At 45.9% G+C, this 21,613-nt stretch overlaps 1 protein-coding gene across 2 annotated transcripts in view; it reads left to right on the top strand.

Annotated features, from left to right (window-relative positions):
* The window catches only part of LOC115089621 (phospholipase B1, membrane-associated-like), a 421,390-nt gene that overhangs the window by 285,148 nt on the left and 114,629 nt on the right, over positions 1-21,613 (top strand). For both annotated transcript variants that reach the window (XM_029597711.1, XM_029597710.1), the window contains exon 11: positions 15,211-15,276. In XM_029597711.1, the coding sequence (XP_029453571.1) occupies positions 15,211-15,276 (66 nt within the window). The remainder of the gene's footprint in view (positions 1-15,210; positions 15,277-21,613) is intronic.

Genomic DNA, 21,613 nt, shown 5'->3' with positions numbered 1-21,613 from the left:
GAGGCGAAAGTTCAGTTTCATGTAAACTGGTGCGATATGTATTGTATACAGGAACATCGGTATAGAAAAAAATAAATAAATAAATAAATAATCCCTATGTGCTCTACAAAGCACAGGTGGGAGACTTTCAAGAGGGAGGAGTGGGTAGGGAGGGGTTATGTTAATAAACTCTAATATCGATTCCCAAGTAAGGGTTTAAATACAAGTTTCTTCGGTTACTTTTCTCTAGCTTTCTCCAACGGGGGGCTTTGCGCATATAGCAAAATCTTTAATCTACCCCTGAGCAGAGACTGGGAGACTCAGGGTCCTATTCGTTCTTTTCAGCCGACTAAATTAATAGCCAAAGCCAGAGTAAATGACTGATCCTCTACGATTGGTATATTTAAACGTTAGTCCCAGCCTCCCTCTGTGAAGACAAAGCCCTAAAAACATTTTTAATTGACAAATGGGAAACCTACTCAACACATAACAAAAACCACACACATAACCCTTCTCTTTTCTAGGAAACCAGTAAAGCAGTCCTCAGAGGAGAAATCATTGCCTACGTAAAAGCCATGAACGCCAAGCTAAACAAAACTATTCTTAACCTAGAATCTCAATTAAAATCAGCTAAATATAAAATGATTCATTCCCTAATAAAAGATTCTAAGGCAGCATACTTAGCTACTCTCACCTCCCTAAATACACATCTACATCAAAGGGCCCAACTCGCCCTTCGAAACTCCGAACACAAGTTTTTCCGCTTCGGAAACAAAGCAGGCAAGCTACTAGCAAACGCAGTTCGGATCTCTAAAAGGAAATCCTTCATAGAAAAATTAATAACGCCTCAAGGCAACTGGGCAACCATGCCCTGTGGCATTTGCAACTCATTTAAAGAGTTCTACACTAATCGTTACAAAGAAGACCATCAGGGCAATAAGGAAAAGGAAGATTTTTTTTTCACAAACTGTCACTACCTCGTATTTCAAAATTACAATTGGATTTCTTAAACCGCCTATTCAAACCCACAAAATCATAAGTGTTATCACCAGGAGCAGCTCAGGCAAAGCACCCGGTCCAGATGGTTTCCCCTACGATTATTACAAATTATTAAAGAGCAAGTCTCGGGTCCATGATGCATTACTCACAGGGAAATTTTCAAATTTATTTATTTATTTAAAAACTTTTCTATACCGTCGCTAAGTTATATACCATCGCAACGGTTTACAAATAGGCACATAGACTAAGGTTAGTAAATCTAGGATATCATACATTCTAACAGGTGCCAATAAAGTTTGGTTACAATTTCATAAATAAAATCATTATTTGATTGATTTGATTGATTGACTGATTTCAATGTCGCCCACATCACAATCCTTCCTAAACCAGGAAAAGACCCAACTCTCCCAGCCTCGTACAGGCCGATATCATTACTTAATGGCGACCTTAAAATATTTGCTAAGATTTTGGCCAACACTCTCAACCTCATTCTCCCATCCATCATCTCTGCTCATCAAGTGGGTTTTCTCAAGGACAGAACAGCTGGCTCCCACATCATCAAACTTACCACAGCTATGCAGTATTGTGAAAAAAAAGGGCTCCCGGCGATAGAAGTCAGTTTTGATTCAGAAAAAACATTTGACAGAGTTTCCTGGCCCTATTTATTTTCTATCCTTGACAGATTTGGTTTTACTGGAGATTTCGTGAACAACGTCACCCTATTATACAAAAGCCCAAAATCTTATATTCTGGCAAATGGAGGAAAATATGACCCCCTTCCCCATAGGTCAAGGGGTTCGTCAAGGCTGCCCCCTCTCTCCCTTACTATACCTTCTCTCTATAGACCCTCTTCTCCGGATAATTGCGGAGGATAGTTCCATCACGGAGCTAGAAATTGGGGACACCTCCTTCAAAGTGGCTGCCTTCGCTGATGACATTCTTATCTTCCTAACTTTTCCCCAATTATCTCTACCTAGAGTTCTCGCATACCAAAATCAGTTTGGTAGATTTGCTGGACTAAAAATAAACCAGGACAAATTGGAAGTTCTAGATATAACAGGCCAACTTCAACAGTCCTGGCCAGGCCCCTTCCCTTTACAATGGGTCACTTCGGACATAGAAACATAGAAACATAGACATGACGGCAGAAGAAGACCAAACGGCCCATCCAGTCTGCCTAGCAAGTTTCGCACTTTTTTTTTTCTCATACTTATCTGTTACTCTTGGCTCTTAGTAACCTTTTGGTTCTATTTCCCTTCCACCCCCACCATTAATGTAGAGAGCAGTGTTGGAGCCACATCTAAGTGAAATATCTAGCTTAATTAGTTAGGGGTAGTAACCGCCGCAATAAGCAAGCAACACCCATGCTTATTTGTCTACCCAGACTATGTAATTCAGTCCTTGTTGGTTGTTGTCTGTATATAGATCCACTTTTCTTCATTCCCCCTGCCGTTGAAGCAGAGAGTTATGCTGGATATGCATTGAAAGTGAAGTATCAGTCTTTCTCCCCTGCTGTTGAAGCAGAGAGCTATCTGGATATTTATTTATTTTTATTTATTTATTTATTAACTTTTATCTACCGACATTCGTGAAGCACATCATGCCGGTTATGCATGGATGCATGGTTATGCTGGATATGCATTGAAAGTAAAGTATCAGGCTTATTTGGTTTGGGGTAGTAATTGCCGTAACAAGCAAGCTACTCCCCACTTTTTTGTGAATGCACATCCTTTTTTCCACATTCATTCACATCCTCTAGACTTTATGGATCCAGAGTGTTTATCCCACGCCCCTTTGAAGTCCTTCACAATTCTGGTCTTCACCACTTCCTTTGGAAGGGCATTCCAGGCATCCACCACCCTTTCCGTGAAGAAATACTTCCTGACATTGGTTCTGAGTCTTCCTCCCTGGAGCTTCAAATCGTGACCCCTGGTTCTGCTGATTTTTTTTCCGACGGAAAAGGTTTGTCGTTGTCTTTGGATCATTAAAACCTTTCAAGTATCTGAAAGTCTGTATCATATCACCTCTGCTCCTCCTTTCCTCCAGGGTGTACATATTTAGATTCTTCAATCTCTCCTCATAAGTCATTCGATGAAGACCTTCCACCTTTTTGGCAACCATTCTCTGGACCGCCTCCATCTTGTCTCTGTCTCTTTGGAGATACGGTCTCCAGAACTGAACACAGTACTCCAGGTGAGGCCTCACCAAGGACCTGTACAAGGGGATAATCACTTCCTTTTTCTTACTCGATATTTCTCTCTCTATGTAGTCCAGCATTCTTCTGGCTTTAGCTATCGCCTTGTCACATTGTTTCGCCGACTTCATATCATTAGACACTATCACCTCAAGGTCTCTCTCCTGCTCCGTGCACATCAGCCTTTTTCCCCCCATCGAATACAGTTCATTCGGATTGCCACGCCCCATATGCATGACTCTGCACTTCTTGGCATTGAATCTCAACTGCCATATCTTCGACCACTCTTCCAGCTTCCTTAAGTCCCGTCTCATTCTCTCCACTCCTTCCGGCGTGTCCACTCTGTTGCAGATCCTAGTGTGTCCGCAAAAAGACAAACCTTACCTTCTATCCCGTCTGCAATGTCGCTCACAAAGATATTGAACAGGACCGGTCCCAACACTGATCCTTGCGGTACACTGCTTAAAATCGCTCTCTCTTCAGAGAGAGTTCCATTTACCATCACACATTGTCTTCTGTCCGTCTACCAGTTTGCAATCCAGGCCACCACCTCAGCATCACTCCTAAGCTTCTCATTTTATTCACCATTCTCCTGTGCGGGACATGAAATACCTTGGTATTCGAATCCTGATGCACTTATCCTAATTTTACACCGCAAACGTCCAGCCACTTCTGCGGTCTTTAAGAAACAACGTTCAAAAATGGATAAACCTTCCGCTTTCCCTAATGGGCCGAATACACCTTTTAAAAATGCTTGAACTTCCCAAATGGTCTGTTTGTTACAAATGGCTCCTATATGGATTATGCAAAGAGATCTACGAGAGATCGAAAAATAATTCACTTGTTTCCTGTGGCAAGGAAAAAAGCCAGACTCCCCTTACACATTTTACAACCCCCTCAGGCTAAAGGGGGTCTCAATTGTCCAGATCTTCATTACTACAATCTTGTCTACATGTTCCGCATCATCAAAGACTGGATACACGCTTCATCCCTATTTTCTCCTTATACGAACTTGGCTCGGAGGCTTTTCCCTTTCTGCTCTCTTACAATATCCAGCGAAAGTTATTCCCTCTCTACCAGCGTCGTTTTTTATTCTCCCTGCTTGTGGAAAGGCATGGGCCCTCCTCTGTAAGAAGGATTCAATTCTATCACTACGGCCTTCACAGACATTTGTGCAAATCCCGATTTTCCCCCAGGTCTGTCATTAGGGGTTTTTCAGCGCTGGTGCAGATATGGTCTTACACATTTGCATCATCTGTTTTTGCCCAAATCGAACACACTAGTCAGCTTTCTAGACTTATAAAATCATTTCAACTTCCCCGAACAGATTTTTATGCATATTTACAAATCCGCCATTATATTAATTCGCTCTAGATAGTTAATCCCAACTAGGACAATATGATAGTTTAGTGACACTCTTCCACTTCACCAAAAACCAGAAACCCTCATGTGCCTCATTTGCGAAGCGCCTATCAGAGTTACTCTCTTCCTCAAATCTCTTGCTAGTGATTACATGCTGGTCCCGATGGCCTGAAATATCTCTCACTCTACCAGACCTACAAAACTACTTATCTTATATTCCAAAAATCTCTGAAAACATGATATTTATTTATTTATTTATTTATTTATTTATTTAAAGCTTTTTTATACCGGCATTCATGATAAAATCACATCATGCTGGTTTACAGAAAACAAGGGGAGTGATAACTTTGAACGATAAACATGTGTTGAGAGGCAGAGAAGTAAGTTACAATAAAACAAGGGAAGTTGGAACTGGGAGAAGAAGAGTAGAAGGAATAATTTAGGCAGTAACAATGAGAGGAATTATTTACATAGTGTTGACGGGAAATTTACAAGTAGTTGTAGTCTGACTGGTGAGAAAGTTAGGAGCGTCAGTTGTGATCAGGAAAGGCTTGCCTAAAAAACCATGTCTTTAGCCTTTTTCTGAATGTTAGTAAGCAAGGTTCCTGTCTGAGGTCAGGGGGAATGGCATTCCATAAAGATGGTCCGGCAGTAGAAAAAGCCCGTTCTCTGAATGTTTGATGGTGTGTAACTTTTGTTTGTGGAACGTGTAGGGATCCTTTGTATGCTTCTCTGATTGGTCTTGATGAGGAGTGTAGTGTAGTCTGAGCGGGATTTGAAGGCTGAGAGGGGCTTGAGAGTAGATGGTTTTATGGATGATGGTGATGGACTTGTGGAGGATTCTGAAGTGAATTGGGAGCCAGTGTAATTTTTTGAGAATGGGGGAGATGTGATCTCTTCTTCTGGCGTTTGTTAAAATCCTGGCGGTAGCGTTTTGCAGCATCTGGAGTGGTTTTATGGAAGAAGAAGGGAGACCTAGCAAGATAGAGTTGCAGTAGTCTATCTTGGAAAAAATTATGGCTTGTAGGACAGTTCTGAAATCTTGAAAGAGAAGAAGTGGCTTTATTCTTTTCAATACCTGTAGTTTGTAGAAGCCGTCCTTGTAGGTACGGTTGATGAATGTTTTTAAACTTAAGTGGTTGTCGATTAGGACTCCTAGGTCTCTAGCTTGGGAGACAAAGATGTTTGATAGTGTGTTTTGTGTGGTGTTGCTGTTTTCCGGGGAAATGAGGAGGAGTTCGGTTTTCGCCGAATTTAAAATCAGGTTTAGACTGGAGAGGAGGAGGTTGATTTCTTGTCGACAGGATTCCCAGAATTCGAGAGTTTTTGTAATTGATTCTTTGATGGGGATCAATATTTGCAAGTCATCTGCATAAAGAAAGTGTTTTAGTTGAAGGTTAGTTAATAGCTGGCATAGAGGAAGTAAGTAGATGTTGAAGAGGGTAGGGGAAAGAGAGGATCCTTGTGGAACTCCTAGTGAGGAATTGCAGCGAGGGGATTCTTTATTGTTTATTTTGACTTTGTACCCTCTGTTACTAAGGAAAGTTTTGAACCAGGAGAGAGCTGTTCCTGTTATTCCGATGTCTGACAGTCGGTTAAGGAGGATGGAGTGGTTGACGGTGTCAAACGCCGCAGACAGGTCTAGGAGAATTAGTAAAAAGGATTGTCCTTTGTCCAGGCCCATGATGATATGGTCTGTTAGCGAAATGAGGAGGGATTCGGTACTTAATGCCTTGCGGAATCCGTATTGTGTTGGGTGCAGTATTTTATGATCTTCCAAGTAATCGGAGAGTTGCGAGTTGACTAATTTTTCCAATATCTTGGCTATAAAAGGAAGATTGGAAATGGGGCGGAAGTTGTTGTTGTCGTTTGGATCCAAATTTGGTTTCTTTAGAAGGGGTTTGATAGATGCTAGTTTTAGGGCATCTGGGTAGATTCCCTGAGCTAAAGAACAGTTTATAATATCGGCAAGGGTGTTGGATATGGTGTCAGGTATTAGCAGGAGAAGTTTTGCGGGGATTTGGTTGGATGGATGGGAGGAAGGATTCAATTTCTTTAAGAGAGAGTGTATCTCTGAAGCAGTAGTGGGTTCGAACGCTTCGAGAGATATTTTTTTGTTTGTTAGAAGATAGTGGCTGGTAGTAGGAGATGGGCCAGGGGGCAGCAGAGTTAAAAGTTTGGATATTTTGTTTTGGAAGAAAAGCGCCAAATCGTCTGCTTTGGATTGTGCCTGATCGATGGGGATCGTTGGGGCGTTGGTTTGTGTTAGTTCGGATACGTATTATGTATTATACGTATTATGTATTATATTATATATTATACGTATTATGTATTATACGTATTATGTATTATGAATGTATTATATGTTATTGTTCAATGTTCTTTGTAAAAAAACCCTGATCTGACTTCCCAGACCAGGGCTATCTTTTCGTTCCATGTAAACCGGACTGATTTGTATTGTATACAGGAATTCCGGTATATAAAAATTAAAAATAAATAAAATAAATAAATACGTATGAGAATAAAGCTTTAGGGTCAAAGATAATGTTGTGTATCTTGTGGGCGTAGAAATCCCTTTTTGCTCTTAAGGTAGAGTTCCTGTAGTGGTGGAGAGCAAATTTGTATATGGATAGTGTGCTTGGACAAGGTGTTTTGCGCCATTCACTTTCTTTCTGAGGGATTGTTTGAGTTTTCGGAATTCTTTGGTGAACCAAGGTTGTCTTTTTGGGGCATTGGGATTAAGTTTTTTTTAAGAAATTGGACATAGTTTATTTGCTACTGACTCTGTGATGTTGCTCCAGGAAAGTAGGGCAGTGTTGGGGTCTGCCAGGTCAATGTGTGGGAGTTCTTTAGCCAGGTGGCTGCTGAGGTCTTCAGAGGAGCAGGATTTTCTGTAGAGAAACGAGGATTGAGTGGGATGGGTGTTGCGGTTTTCTGTCAGTTTGAAGGAGTTTGAAATTATTGAGTGATCCGACCAGGGGACCTGAGTGCATATAGTGGGGGATGAGTGTGTAATGCCAGGGTTTATGAACATAAGGTCCAGGGTATGACCTGCTTTGTGGGTGGGCTTATTGATGATCTGTTTAAAGCCCATAGATGAAAGCGTAGTGAGAAGGGCCTCACAGCTCGATGTAAGTATGGTATTGTCGACGTGGAGGTTGAAATCGCCTAGGATCATAGCAGGTGCATCTAGGTTCAAATATTTTGCGATAATTTCTACAATGGAGGGGGGATCTGATTCAAGAAGTCCTGGAGGGGCGTAAACAAGGAGGATTTGGAATTGGTTTGCTTTAAAGAGGCCTATTTCTAGTTTAGAGTCAGATTTTGCTGGGAGTTGGGAGAATCTGAGCTCTTTTTTGGTTGCTAGAAGAAGGCCCCCGCCTCTTTTCTTTTGCCGGGGAAGGGAAAAGAAGTCGTAGATTGCAATATCGATTCATATGGCAGTTACACACCTCATAAGCTCTAGCATTTAAATATAAGTGCTGTCCATCACCAATCTGTGAGAAGTGCAAAGAGTCAATAAATGACTATTTTCACAGCTTCTGGGCTTGCACACTCACTCACTGCTTTTGGGACACCATCCGGCAGTTGTGCTCTCACATCATGCAAGTTCCTCTTCTAATGGATATACAACTTTGGTTATTTGGGTGCACAACTTCTACCTCCCAACTCTTGAATAAAAGCTCCAAGATTTTTCTAGACAGAGCCAGCCTTGCTGTGAAACAAACTATTCTGTCCAGCTGGATTGGTCCTCTCCCTCCTTCCCAACCAATCTGGGAGGGGAAAATGATCAAGCTACTTACTAGTGGAAGCTATGTCGGCAAAAACGTCTACTAACAAGAAAAAAGAGCTGATCTGCTCCATCTGGCAACCTTTTCTAAATTTTCTTCCCACTGAGACTACAAAGAGTCTTCCTCATTTCTAACTACCATACCCCATCCCTTCCTTCATAACAGCTGAAAGGGGTATACCTACAATGGCAGCTGAGATTCAATGCCAAGAAGTGCAGAGTCATGCATATGGGGTGTGGAAATCCGAAAGAACTGTATTTGATGGGGGGTAAAGGGCTGATGTGCATGGAGCAGGAGAGAGACCTTGGGGTGATAGTGTCTAACGATCTGAAGTCGGCGACACAATGTGGCAAGGCGATAGCTAAAGCCAGAAGAATGCTGGGCTGCTTAGAGAGAGGAATAACTAGTAAAAGAAAGGAAGTGTACAGGAAGTGTACAGGGCCTTGGTAAGGCCTCACCTGGAGTACTGTGTTCAGTTCTGGAGATCGTATCTCCAAAGGGACAGAGACAGGATGGAGGCGGTCCAGAGAAGGGCGACCAAAAAGGTGGATGGTCTTCATAAAGACTTATGAGGAGAGATTGAAGAACCTAAATATGTACACCCTGGAGGAGAGAAGGAGCAGGGGTGATATGATACAGACTTTCAGATACTTGAAAGGTTTTAATGAACCATGGTCAACAACAAACCTTTTACATTGGAAAGAAATCAGTAGAACTAGGGGTCATGATTTGAAGCTCAGGGAGGAAGACTCAGAACCAATTTCAGGAAGTATTTCTTCACAGAGAGGGTTGTGGATGCCTGGAATGCCCTTCCGGAGTAAGTGGTGAAGACTAAAACTGTTAAGGATTTCAAAGGGTCATGGGATAAACACTGTGGATCCATAAAGGCTAGAGGATGGAAATGAAGAGAAGAGCCATGGGGGTGGATTACTGGAGAGGAGGCTACCACCTGGTAATTACTACCCTTACTCAATAAGCCTTCACACGGTTAATGCAACTCCAACATTGCTCTCTGCTTCAATGGCAAGGGGAAATGTGGAAAAGAGGATTTGCATTCACACAACAACCAACAAAGACTGAACTCCACAATCTGGGTAAACAAATAAGCGTGGGGGTAGCTTGCTTATTACTGCGGTTACTACCTTAAACCAGTTAAGCCTGATACATCACTTTGAATGCATATACAGCATTGCTCTCTGCTTCAACGGCAGGGGGAAATGTGGAAAACAGGATTTACATTCAGACAGCATCCAACAAGGCATGGATATGTGCAGTCTGGGTAAACAAGCATCGGGGTAACTTGCTTGATGCGGCAGTTACTACCCTTAACCATTAAGCCTTATGCTCAGCTTTGATGGACCTCCATCATTACTCTCTGCATTAATGACAGGGGATGGCAGAAAATTTGAAACAAACAGTTACCAACAAGGGCCCTGTACTTGGTGGTTGATGAAACAGATAAGTATGGGAAAATAAGTGTGGGAGCTTGCTGGGCAGACTAGATGGGTCGATTGGTCTTTTTCTACTGTCATTTCTATGTTTCTATGTATAATACCTATCCTGGTTATGCCTCATTACACAAGAATCTCCCACAGCCCTCAGTCTCCTTAAGAATATAGGCCTCCTGTAAAAGAGTATTTCTCTCCTCACCTTTTCTATTCTTGCTCTCTGCTTTCTTTCTAGTTTTTCATCTAACCTCCAACAGTAGGTTTCACTACACTTTCAGATTCAGATATCTATTATCTACCTTTGCTGCCACCAAGTAATCTACCTGTCCCCTTACTTGGAGTTACATAACAGCAAGTTTGCTCACCATCAACAGTGTTTTCCGTAGATAGAAGATGAATTAGCCATGCTGTCTGGGATGTCCTTCGTGCAACTAGGTGGTGGAGCTCTCAAAGCTGAAAACTTAACTTTGATAGTGAGGCACGCCTGCTTGTATGATCCAGCTCTGGATCAAGTCTCCTCAGTCTATATTAAAGCAAGAGAAGATGCAAAGTGAAAAAAAGCTGTCCGGGAGGCGGGAGGGTCAGCATGGCTAATTCATCTGCTATCTACGGAAAGCACTGTTTACGGTGAACAAACTTGCTCTTTTCTCGTAGATAAGCAGCTGAATTAGCCATGCTGTCTGGGAGTCCCCAGCTGAAGTATTAAGGGCATATAGCCCATAGCATGTGTGTCTGATGTAACCAGGAAAAAATGTGTTCAAGGCTTAGACCATAGGCGGACAGTTTTATGATGGTACTATCATAGTGGTTCAGATATGTGCTACTCGAGAATTGTGTTTGTCCCGTGTACATCATTCGCAGTCTGCTCATAAGCAGTAGCGGGAGGTTATCAGATATAACGAGGACCCTGGGGTTGTGTTTCAAGTACCAGGGTAGGTCATGCATGGATATGGTTCAGTATAGCAAGTACTGGAGGACATGGAGTATGAAATGGGCTATAAAACAGGATCTCTGAATTCTGTTGACAGCAGAGAAGAAAAAACAGTCCGAGATCCACATTAAGAGAGTGTCATTTAAGATAGGTGGTCTCGGGCGTTCAGGTTAAAAGAGACGTAGAGCTGTGGGGCTCTGTAGTTGGAAGGATTGTGAAATTGTGAAAAAGCTAATGTTCGGTTGCAAAATAGAATATGGAGGGTAAAACTGCACTGGTAGGCTCGAGGTTTTGGGAAAAAACCAGGAGGTGATGGATTGGTTGATGTAGAAGCCGACAAGCATCTGCGTGCAGAAGGCAGGATGTGCACGCAGCGCAACTGTGTCATGGTGAAATCTGACAGGGTGGTTAGCTCAGATAGGTTGTAGTTCGCCGATGTACCGGGCGGAGGTGGAGGCGATCGAAGGCAGCCTGCAGGTGAGGGAACAAGGGGTGAGAAGTGTGTAGGGGTCCCCGTGGTGGGAGCATGAATGTGCTATGGAACCCGCTTATTTCCCATGGAATTATAAGCTTTCGGGCCGCAACCGGAAAGCAAGATCCCCGAGTTGAATTTGGAGGTGAGCAGGGGCAGAGAGCAGAGACAAATTGAAGGGGAATGGCAAGGGCCATGACGCTGAGGTTTGTCTGAGCCAAAGCTGGCCAGAGGGCTCCAGCAAAGGAGGTGGAAGAAGACTGGAGACGGTCTGGTGGATCTGCACTAAGGTGCAGTGTAGTATTTGGGTTTTTTTTGCAGATTATGCGAAGGAGAGTGTGTTCTGCAACAAAGCAGAAGGACTCCAAGCTTCGGGAAGATCCCCGGATCTGGGACCTGAGCTGTACAATTTGAATGGGTGAAGCGGTGTAGCGATTACCGCTTGGGTGAGAAGGTACTGTATGTTTTTTAGAGGGATCGGTGGCCCAACGATAACTGATTTAGGGAGGTGTATCATGACTGTTTGGTTTGACGCTAGAGCGTTAAAACTAGGTTCGCGCCATCCGCGATGTAGTTCTGGATAGTTCTGGGAAGGCTGGTGATGAGAGTAGACTTTCTCTCAGTCTATGAGGACTGCGACGTGTCAGAGAGGATGGGTGGTTGGGCCGCGCTAGCAAAAATAGGTCGAGTATATTGTGCTGTTCATCTTTCCTTTCCTTGTTTTTTGTTTTTTTTTAAATTGACGCCCCTTGAAAGTACCCAGTTGAGGGTATGAAAGTATAGTTGAATCATAGAAGTTATTTACTGCAGGTAGAAAAAAAGAGGAACGTAGGGAGATGGATCTGCTTCCTACTTGTTCGAGGATTTCCGCTGGAGCTCTGCAGGGAATACAGAATGTGACCGTCCTTATGTGGCTAAGGAGAAAGGGAAACATGATTGTTTGGGCAGAGCATCAGGATGAGTCTACAAAGGGTCCCCACCGAAAGTCAGAAGAGCGGGTTGGGCCCGAAGCTCCAGGCAGGTGATCTGTCACACCCGCTGTAAATGGGTACCGTCTGTGAATCCATAAGTGGGTGAAATAAGGGACTGCTGTGCACTGTAGTGGCATGTGCTGTAGAATGAATGAAGCCCGCAGGTAACGCCGATGTGTTCCGCCGTCACTGCAAGTCCCTGTGGCTTCTGGGAGGGAGTGAGCCAGCAGAAGAGGGAAGATGAAAAGCTGACTATAATAGGACCAGTGTGGATGGAACATGTGGTCGTATTTGAGGTGTGAGATTGATTGAGGATGTTCTGTGACCGAGAATGGTGAGGACTCATGGGGCTGAGACCCATGGTAGTCGCTTGTAGTGTGATCAACACGTCTTGCCCACAGGCGTTACTTTAGACTAGAACCTTGATTGTTTTCACCTGTCTGTCACCAATAAGAATGTTGGGAACAAAGGATGGCTTGGCATTTAATAGTATAGCTGTTCTCGTCTGTAAGGAAGGTCAGCGATCTCGGTCATGGCGTTGCGGTGGATTCTTCTGAAGAGCATGTAAATCTTCATATAAAAGAAGAAGGTATCATGAAGTTTGGCTATGACACATAGAGCTCAAACCAAGTGTCCTGGGACAGAGGCTTCAGAGATTGGAGACGTGCGTAGAAGACTGCACCACACCTTCCATGTGGCATTTGATTTTTGTGTGCAGTATTGTGACTGGAGTGCCCTTCGATTGAAAGGGCTGAGACATGCACGTTTTGGGAAATGTATTTATTTATTTAGGTGACGTTCTTCTGTGGGAATACTCTGAGGCATTCCAAACATCTGTTGTGTGGGTCACGGAATCTACGAGTTCCCATGTCGCGGTTGTGTCCCTCCTTTTTCCCAGAAGTCAATGAGACAGATTTGTCGAAGGAGAGACAGGTCACACCGCAGTGCAGCGGGGTGTGAGAAGCCATGGAAAACTATGCATATGGATAGGAGTGCCAGGAGAATAATCTTGTATAGGAAGATGGCGGAGGGGGGGCCAGCGGCTGCAGAAGGGTGTGATATGGTAAAAACTCAAGGGTGATCAAGTCACTTTGGGTGACTGTTGAGGTTGGTGCTCTACGATTGTTTCAAGCTGTAAGAGCTCTGGAAGTTAGAAACATTCTGAGGGATCTGTCCGCTGAATGCAGCACTGTGGCTGAGCTGTAGTGTCCATTGGGCGCAATGATGCCAGCTGGTTGACTCCGTGTAGTAGTCCGAGTTGGAATGTGTCCCGAAGTCCGAGAAGGACACCTCTTCTCTATTTTTCCTTTTTTTTTTTTTTTTTAACCCACTGGAAGAAGGATCCCTTGGTGCCCACACTTCGACCATGATCTCTGGGCCGTCCGGAGGCATTGCGTAGGATGCGTTAGCATTGGCAGTGAGCCTCTCGGTCATCCCATTGAATGGCACTGGCATCGTATTGTAGGTTCGACCAGTTGACATTTGTGAGTCCCGCATCGGTGCATTTCCGATTGGCCTGATAGCCGGCGGACGCGGCAGCCTGCTGGCACGCCTGGTGGGCGCATCCTAGTGCCCACGGACACGGTGCCACTGTGAACGCACCGGCAAGCCTGTGAACGCGGTCATGCCTCGGTTTGTCGGTGGAGGTGTCGGTGTCTCGGTGCTCCGCTGACACATCGGTGCTTCAGCGCGCCTGAGCTCAGATCGGGGTGTCGGCACGCCCGCGATCGATTCAGTGTTTCTGTACCCCCACATTGGTGCTTCAGGCGCCCGCACTCGCTTAGGAGCCCCTGGCGCCCCCATGGATGCGTCCGTGCTTTGGTGCACTCGCGCTCGAATCAGGGCTTCGGTGCCCCCCCACACATGTGTCTGTGCTTCAGGGCGCCCGTGCCCGCTTCGGAGGCTTGGCGTCTGGGTCGGTGCCTCAGCATCTCGACGCATGCTTCGGCGCCTGCCTCAGTGCTTCGGCACCTGGTTCAGCACACTGGTATAAGCTTTGGTGCCCAGGGTCTCAGCACACAAGACACCTAAGCTTGCACCCAGGGTCTCGGCACTCTGGCGCAAGCTTAGGCTTCTTGGCGCGTGCTTCGGGCCTCGGCGCACTGGCACATGCTTCGGGCCTTGGCGTTCCAGTGCATGCTTTGGCGCTTTGGTGCGCTGGCGTTGGCACCCTGGTGCACGCGCCCCTGCGTCAGTGTGCTGGTGGACACGTTGGTACGTCAGTGTGCCGGCGGACGCATCTGTGACCCGTGCGTCAGTGTCCCGGCACGCTTTCCGATGTGTTGATGTCGATTCATTTGGGCATTGCGCCCCCCCTCCTGGAGTTGTTTTTTTTTTCTCTCGGCGCCAGCAGGCAAGCCCAGAGGTCTCCCGAGGAGGCTCGATATAGGCTTCCGACGACTGGGGCGGGGGGAGGGGTGCCCGGAGAAGATGTCTTCACTTCTCATAAGGGCAGTGAGTACTTCATGTTGTTCCTGAAGAATTTGTTTTATATATATTTTTTTTTTCTTTCTCTTTTTTGTATTATTATTATTTTAGAAAAGAAGAAAAGTGAGGAGAAGGAGAGAGCTCCGCGCACTCAGTCGCGTGGAAAAAAACAGACTGAGGAGACTTGAGGCAGCATGGGATCATGCAAGCAGGCGTGCCTCACTATCAAAGTTAAGTTTTCAGCTTTGAGAGTTCCGCTATCTAGTGGCATGGAGGACGTCCCAGTCAGCAAAGCTAATTCAGCTGCTTATCTACGAGAAAAAGAGTACATAGAGTAACATAAAAAGTTACATAATAGGGTGGGGGGAGGGTGGGATGGATATGGGTTTGGGGACTAATTGAAAGTATTAAGGAACCGAATGAAGTGCTTAGTTACTCATCACTTCTTGTAATTCAAGTTTATGCACTGTTCTGTTCCTTACATGTTTCTTATCTGATGTATATGAAAAAAATCTTTCAATAAAAATGATTTTAAAAAAATGGGGAACAAAGTAATTGACTCTGCTCTGTACGTCTCATCAGGAAACAAAGTGAAGTACATTAGTAATAAAGCATTTATATGTTTGTTTCTGGCAGGATCTTTTCTCAGCGGACAGCTTTATTTCTAATGTGAGGGAATCTCTGGATATTCTGTATAAAGAAGTAAGTGCAGAATCTACTACATAAGAACAGAGCATAAGAATTGCCATACTGGGTCAGTTTGAGGGACCATCAAGCCCAGTAATCTGTTTACAACAGTGGCCAATCCAGGTAACAAGTACCTGGCAGGATCCCAAACAGAAGATGGAACCCATAATGGTAACACTCAGTAGAGGCTATTCCCTAAGAAGTAAATGTTAAGACCAGCGTGAGCACATGGGCGCGCCGATTTTATAACACGCTCATGTATATTCATATATATGAACGCGTGTTATAAAATTGGCTATCAATGTATACATGCACGCAGACTTTAAATTGACCCATGCATGTGTGCACGAATGCCATCTCTAGCGCATAAGTGGGGAGAATTTTAGTAGGTACTAGGGATGTGAATCGTGTGCCCGATCATTTTAACGATCTGGATCGGCTAGGGGGAGAAAAAAATCGGATCGGCATGATTTTTTTTTTTTTAAATCGTTTTTCTGAATAGTGCGCACTAACGAAAGTTTAGTGCGCACTATCAAAAATTGTTACTTAATGGTTTAAAAGTAACATTTGAGGAAATGTTCGTTAGCTAGAGGTGCTTGGTGCTGTCCTCCGTGGCCATTTTGCTACCAGATATAGCACGCACTAGCCAGAAAGAGAAAAAAAGTGCCAGCAGGCTGCAGCAATAACAGTGCCAGCAGTAGCCACTAGCCAGTAGCCAGTCTAGCCTCAGCCTGCTCTTTAAATTTAACCACTGAAAATATAATAAATTAATAATAAAGGTTTTTGTTTGTTTATTTATTTATTTATTTATTTATTTATTTAAAAACTTTTCTATACCGTCGTTTAGTAGTATACCATCACAACGGTTTACAGATAGGCACATAAATAAGTCTGGTTAGGATTATAAATTAGCTAGAAGGTGCCAATAAAGTTTCAGTTACATGATTCAAATAATATACGCTATTTGGATTGTGGATTGGAAATTCCATTTATATGAATAATAGGATATCCATATACGAGAATACTGTACTCTTAAATTAATCTTTAGGTATGAGATAAAATAATAAAGGAGGGATAACTGCTATTTGTTGACTTTTAACAGTGTGCTGGAGTTCTCTTTCTTGTTCGCTAGTATTCCTTACTCCCCACTCTCATTGTGAAAAGCTTTTTTGAAGAGCCATGTTTTTAAACTTTTTTTTAAAGAGTTTTAGATCTTTCATTAGTCTTATTTCGAGTGGTAGTGTGTTCCATAATATTGGACCGGCCAGGGATAGTGCTCTCTCTCTTACCTGTGTCAGTTTTGCTGTCTTTACAGAGGGGATGGTTAGTAGAGCTTTATTGGCTGATCTTAGATTTCTCTGGGAGACATGTAGTCGTAGTGCAGTGTTTAGCCAGTCAGTATTTTCCTCATAGATTAGTTTGTGGATTATGCATAGTGTTTTAAATTGCACTCTTTGTTCAATTGGCAGCCAGTGTAATTCGGCGAGTGTTTGAGTGATGTGATCTCTTCTGCTTTTTCCAGTTAGAATTCTGGCTGCAGAGTTCTGTAAGATTTGTAGTGGTCTTAGTGTTGTATATGGTAATCCAAGGAAGAGTGTGTTACAATAGTCTGTGCTCGCGAATATAAATGCTTGAAGAACGGTTCTAAAGTTCGCTTGGGTTAATAGGGGTTTTAGTTTAATGAAGATGTGAAGGGTGTGACAGCCCCTGCATTCAGCAGCTCTGATTTTTGGAAGAGATCTGTCCTTCAGAGACCAGGGAGTGTGACTGCTTGGCCCTTCATTTCCCCCTTTCCCTTCTCTTTGTCAAGCTACCAACCGTTTCCATTTCCCATCCCCTATATATTAAACCATCACCTCAGTGGGAACCTTGGTAACATCAGTAAATAAGAGGGCAGCCAATAGGAATACATATTCATTCCTAACTGACCTTAACTGACCTGAAAAGTGTCAAATTGTATCATTTTCTGTTAGTGCGCACTAACTTCCTATTTCCTAGCGTGTAGCAGATGGACTCAAAACAAGTGGGTATAGTGTGCTCGTGCTAGCAGTTGGAGACGGATCTGACGTCAGCACGGGTACATATAACCCCGCAGGAAGTACAGCAATTCAGTAATTTCCGTCTCCAAAGCAGTTTGGAGCTACCTCACGCTCGCTGAGCGTTTTTCCAAATTCTAACGACTAAATTCATAGAAGAAGCCTACCTGAAGACGAGCCCCGCACTCCTGCGGTGATACCATTCAGTCCCTCCCCCAGTTGAGTTTCCCCGAGGTGATTTCGTGGTCCCTCGGAGGTAAGAGCCTCGGTCCGGTGGCTGACTCGTGGCAGGGACCTAGCCCCTGAGTGAGAAGGGCTCGGGCACGGCATAGAGGCAGCCTCGGTCCCGGTGAGGACTTGGCCCCCGAGCGAGACGAGTTCAGGCGCGGCCTAGAGGCAGCGGGTGCACTTCCTCAAGTGCGGCGGTGACGATAATCACCCTCTCCCCCCGCAGCCGGAGACCGCCCGGGTCGCAACCGGGAAGCACCGAAGACAAGATAAGGTGTACATCTTTACTTGCTGGTCTCCGAGGAAGCGAGGATTAGCGTGGTCTGCCTACGTGGCAGCCCGCCAAGGAGGTCGCCATTTTGCCTGCCTGCTCGCCGACGCCATCTGCCCTGGTTTGTCGCCTCGTTCTAGCGCTCAGGCCAGACTGCGCGCATAGGCGACGGGCGTATATGTTAGGCGCCCGAAAAATACTTGGGCGCATATTTGATAAAGGCGTACATTGAAGTCACCTTGATTCCTGTTGATAGGTGCACGTTGCTACACGTTGCTAAGCGCGCGCTGATAGGCGCCCGTTGCTAAGGCACGCTGATAGGTGCCCATTGCTAAGCGCATGCTGATAGGCGCCCGTTGATAGGCGCCCGTTCATAGGCGTACGTTCATAGGCGCCCGCTGATAGGCGCACGTTGATAGGTGCACGTTCATAGGTGCCCGTTGCTAAGCGCACGCTGATAGGCGCCCGTTGATAGGCGCACGTTCATAGGCGCCCGCTGATAGGCGCCCGCTGATAGGCGCACGTTGATAGGCGCACGTTGATAGGCGCACGTTCATAGACGCCCGTTGATAAGCGCCCGCTGATACGCGCACGTTCATAGGTGCACGTCCATAGGAGCACGTCCATAGGCGCACGTCCATAAGCGCCCGTCGATACGCGCTCGTTCATAGGCGCACGTTCATAGGCGCCCGTTAATAAGCACCCGCTGATACGCGCACGTTCATAGGCGCACGTTCATAGGCGCCCATTGATAAGCGCCCGATGATACGCGCATGTTCATAGGCGCACATCCATAGACGCACGTTGATAAGCGCCCGTTGTTAGGATAAGCGCACGCTGATAAGCACACGTTGATTGGTGCAAGTGGACAGGCACACGTTGATAAGCGCATATTAGTAGACGCACAGCTTTTGCGCATATTACAAGGCGCATACTCCAGCTAAGAGGAGATAACAGACAAGATGGAGCGTAAGAGAGTCCATGCGTCCGCAGAGCCGGCACCTCCAGAAACAGGCATAAGAGCTCTAAGCCTCTGCTCAGCATGCAACCTCAGAGCCACACTGAGCGAGGATGCAGACTCCCTATGTGCCCAATGTGAGGAGGCCCTGGGAGTTCCAGGCCAGGACCGGTCCCAGCCCAGCGTACTTGCCAGTTCCTCAGGGAACACCCCGAACTTAGCAGGCCACTGTGAGCAGCCAGGGAACCCGAGAGACCTGGTGCCCCTAAGGCCGGATCCTGCTTCGCTTTCCTGGGTGGAATTGTTCAAGGGGATTCATGCCTTTGTCAAGATGCAGTCTGATCCCCGAATGGGTCCCTACGTACCGGATGATCCGGCCCCTGGACCCTCAAGACCTAGGCACGGCCACTCGCCACCCGGAAGCCCCACTTATGGGGATTCAGATTGCTCTGAGGAAGATGACGAGCCCCCCGAGGAGGGAGAACTTCCCTCGGGGATAGAACCATATCGGACCATGAGACGCTTCTTTCGGAAAGAGGATCTCCCAGGCTTGATCTCTCAATGCCTGGCAGAACTGGCTAACCCGGGCCAGGCCATCCCAGGGGAACCTAGAATGAACCCCCTGCTAGAGGGCCTGCGCCAAATGGCTCACCATTTTCCCCTCCTACAAACAGCACAGCAGCTAATCGATCTGGAATGGAATGCGCCGGAGGCCTCATTCAAAGGGGGTCGGGCCTTGTCGGGCATGTACCCTCTGGACCCGGCGACCAAGGAGCTGCTGGCGTGCCCCAAGGTAGACGCCATAGTTAGCGCAATTGTGAAGCGCACCACCATTCCGGTGGAGGGGGGAGCGGCCCTCAAGGATGCACATGACCGGCGCATGGACGCCATTCTGAAACAAGCCTTTGAGGTGGCAGCCATGTCCCTACGAATTGCGACCTGCTGCATCGTGGTGACGCGTTCCTATTTTTCACAAGCTAGGAACAACACCCCGGGAGAAGAAATGGAATCAGCTCTCTCGTTCCTCACTGACGCAGCCTCCGACCTAGTCCGTACGGCAGCCAAGGGAGTGTCATCCTCAGTGGCAGCCAGGAGACAGCTCTGGCTACGTAATTGGGCGGCCGACTCTTCCTCCAAGACACGCCTCACAAGAATGCCCTTTAAGGGATCCCTCCTGTTCGGCAGCGATCTCGAGAAACTGGCTAATAGATGGGGCGCCTCTCCATTACCCCGTCTACCAGAAGACAGGTCGAGGAGGAGCCAGCGTTCTTTTCCTCTGCCATCCAGAGGTAGAAACTCTCAGCGCTTCAACCCTTACAGGGCTCGCTACCAAGCACCTCGGTCTCAGGCCAGGAACCAGTCCTTTCGGCCTAAGCACAACAAGAGGAGAACCGGCTCGGGTTCGGGTCCCGGCCGCATCCCACAATGAGAATCAGCCGACCCCTCTGAAGGGCTAACATGATCCCTTCCAAAATATTGCTGACCATCCCAGATAGCATTTCCCAACCACTAGCTGATATTATCAACACCTCCATGTCCTTCGGAGATGTTCCTACCCAGCTCAAAGTCGCCATAGTTAAACCCATCCTAAAGAAACCTAAACTTGACCCCGCCGATTTATCCAACTACCGACCCATCTCCAACCTCCCCTTTGTTGCTAAAGTCCTTGAAAAAACAGTCAATACTCAACTGTCAAACTACTTAGACCAGCACCAGATTCTCTTTCCTTCAAAACACGGCTTCAGAAAGCGATTCAGCACCGAAACTGTATTACTCTCCCTCACCGACCTTGTCATCAAAGGCTTTGACAAAGGTCACACATTTATCCTTGCTCTTTTAGACATCTCTGCAGCCTTCGACACTATCAACCATTCCATACTACTCGACAGGCTAGCTGAGATTGGCATCTCTGGGACCCCACTTCGCTGGTTTAATTCATATATAAGGGATAGACAATACAAGGTAAAAATTGAAAATCATGAATCTGAGCCAACTGACATCACAAGGGGCGTACCCCAGGGCTCCTCCTTATCATCCACACTGTTCAACATATACCTCCTCCCCCTTTGCCAGCTACTCTCAAATCTCGGCCTCCCGCACTTCGTCTATGCCGACGATGTGCAAGTGCTCATTCCCATCACCGACTCCATCTCCAACGCCCTAAAAAGATGGGACTGTGCCCTCTCTTCCATCAATTGTCTACTCACCCAACTCAATCTAGCCCTAAATCCCAACAAGACTGAACTCATGATCATCTCACCACAACCCATCAACCAAGCACCCATACCCTGTACCAACTCCCCCCCTTCTCTTCCAGTCCTCTCGCAACTTGTAAGAGACCTAGGTGTCACACTTGATCCTCAATTCAACCTACAGAAATTTATTTCCTCAACCATCAAAGACTGTTACTTCAAACTACACACCCTCAAAAAACTCAAACCCATTCTGCACCACAATGACTTCAGAACAGCCCTACAAGCCCTCATTTTATCTAAAATAGACTATGCAAACGCTCTACTCTTAGGCCTCCCAAAGAACAGCCTTGCCCCCCTGCAGCTACTTCAAAATGCTGCGGCAAGAATATTGACAGGCACCCACAGGAAAGAACACATTTCACCTATACTCAAACAACTCCACTGGCTCCCCATCGCAGCCCGAATTCAATTCAAAACACTCACACTTATTCACAAAGCCATCCACAATCCAGACATGCTCTGGTTCTCAGAACATTTACATATACGCTCCTCTTCCAGGCCTACCAGAGCACCCTACACCGCAAACATTAACACTCCTTCTCCCAAACTCTTCCATCTAACAACCACCAAACAACGTGCGTTATCCCTAGCTGGACCCTCCCTA

The sequence above is a fragment of the Rhinatrema bivittatum genome, chromosome 4 (genome assembly GCF_901001135.1).
Source record: "Rhinatrema bivittatum chromosome 4, aRhiBiv1.1, whole genome shotgun sequence".
NCBI classification, from domain to species: Eukaryota; Metazoa; Chordata; class Amphibia; order Gymnophiona; family Rhinatrematidae; genus Rhinatrema; species Rhinatrema bivittatum.
Note: the sequence above shows the minus strand (reverse complement) of the source record. Positions and strands in the feature narration are given on the sequence as shown.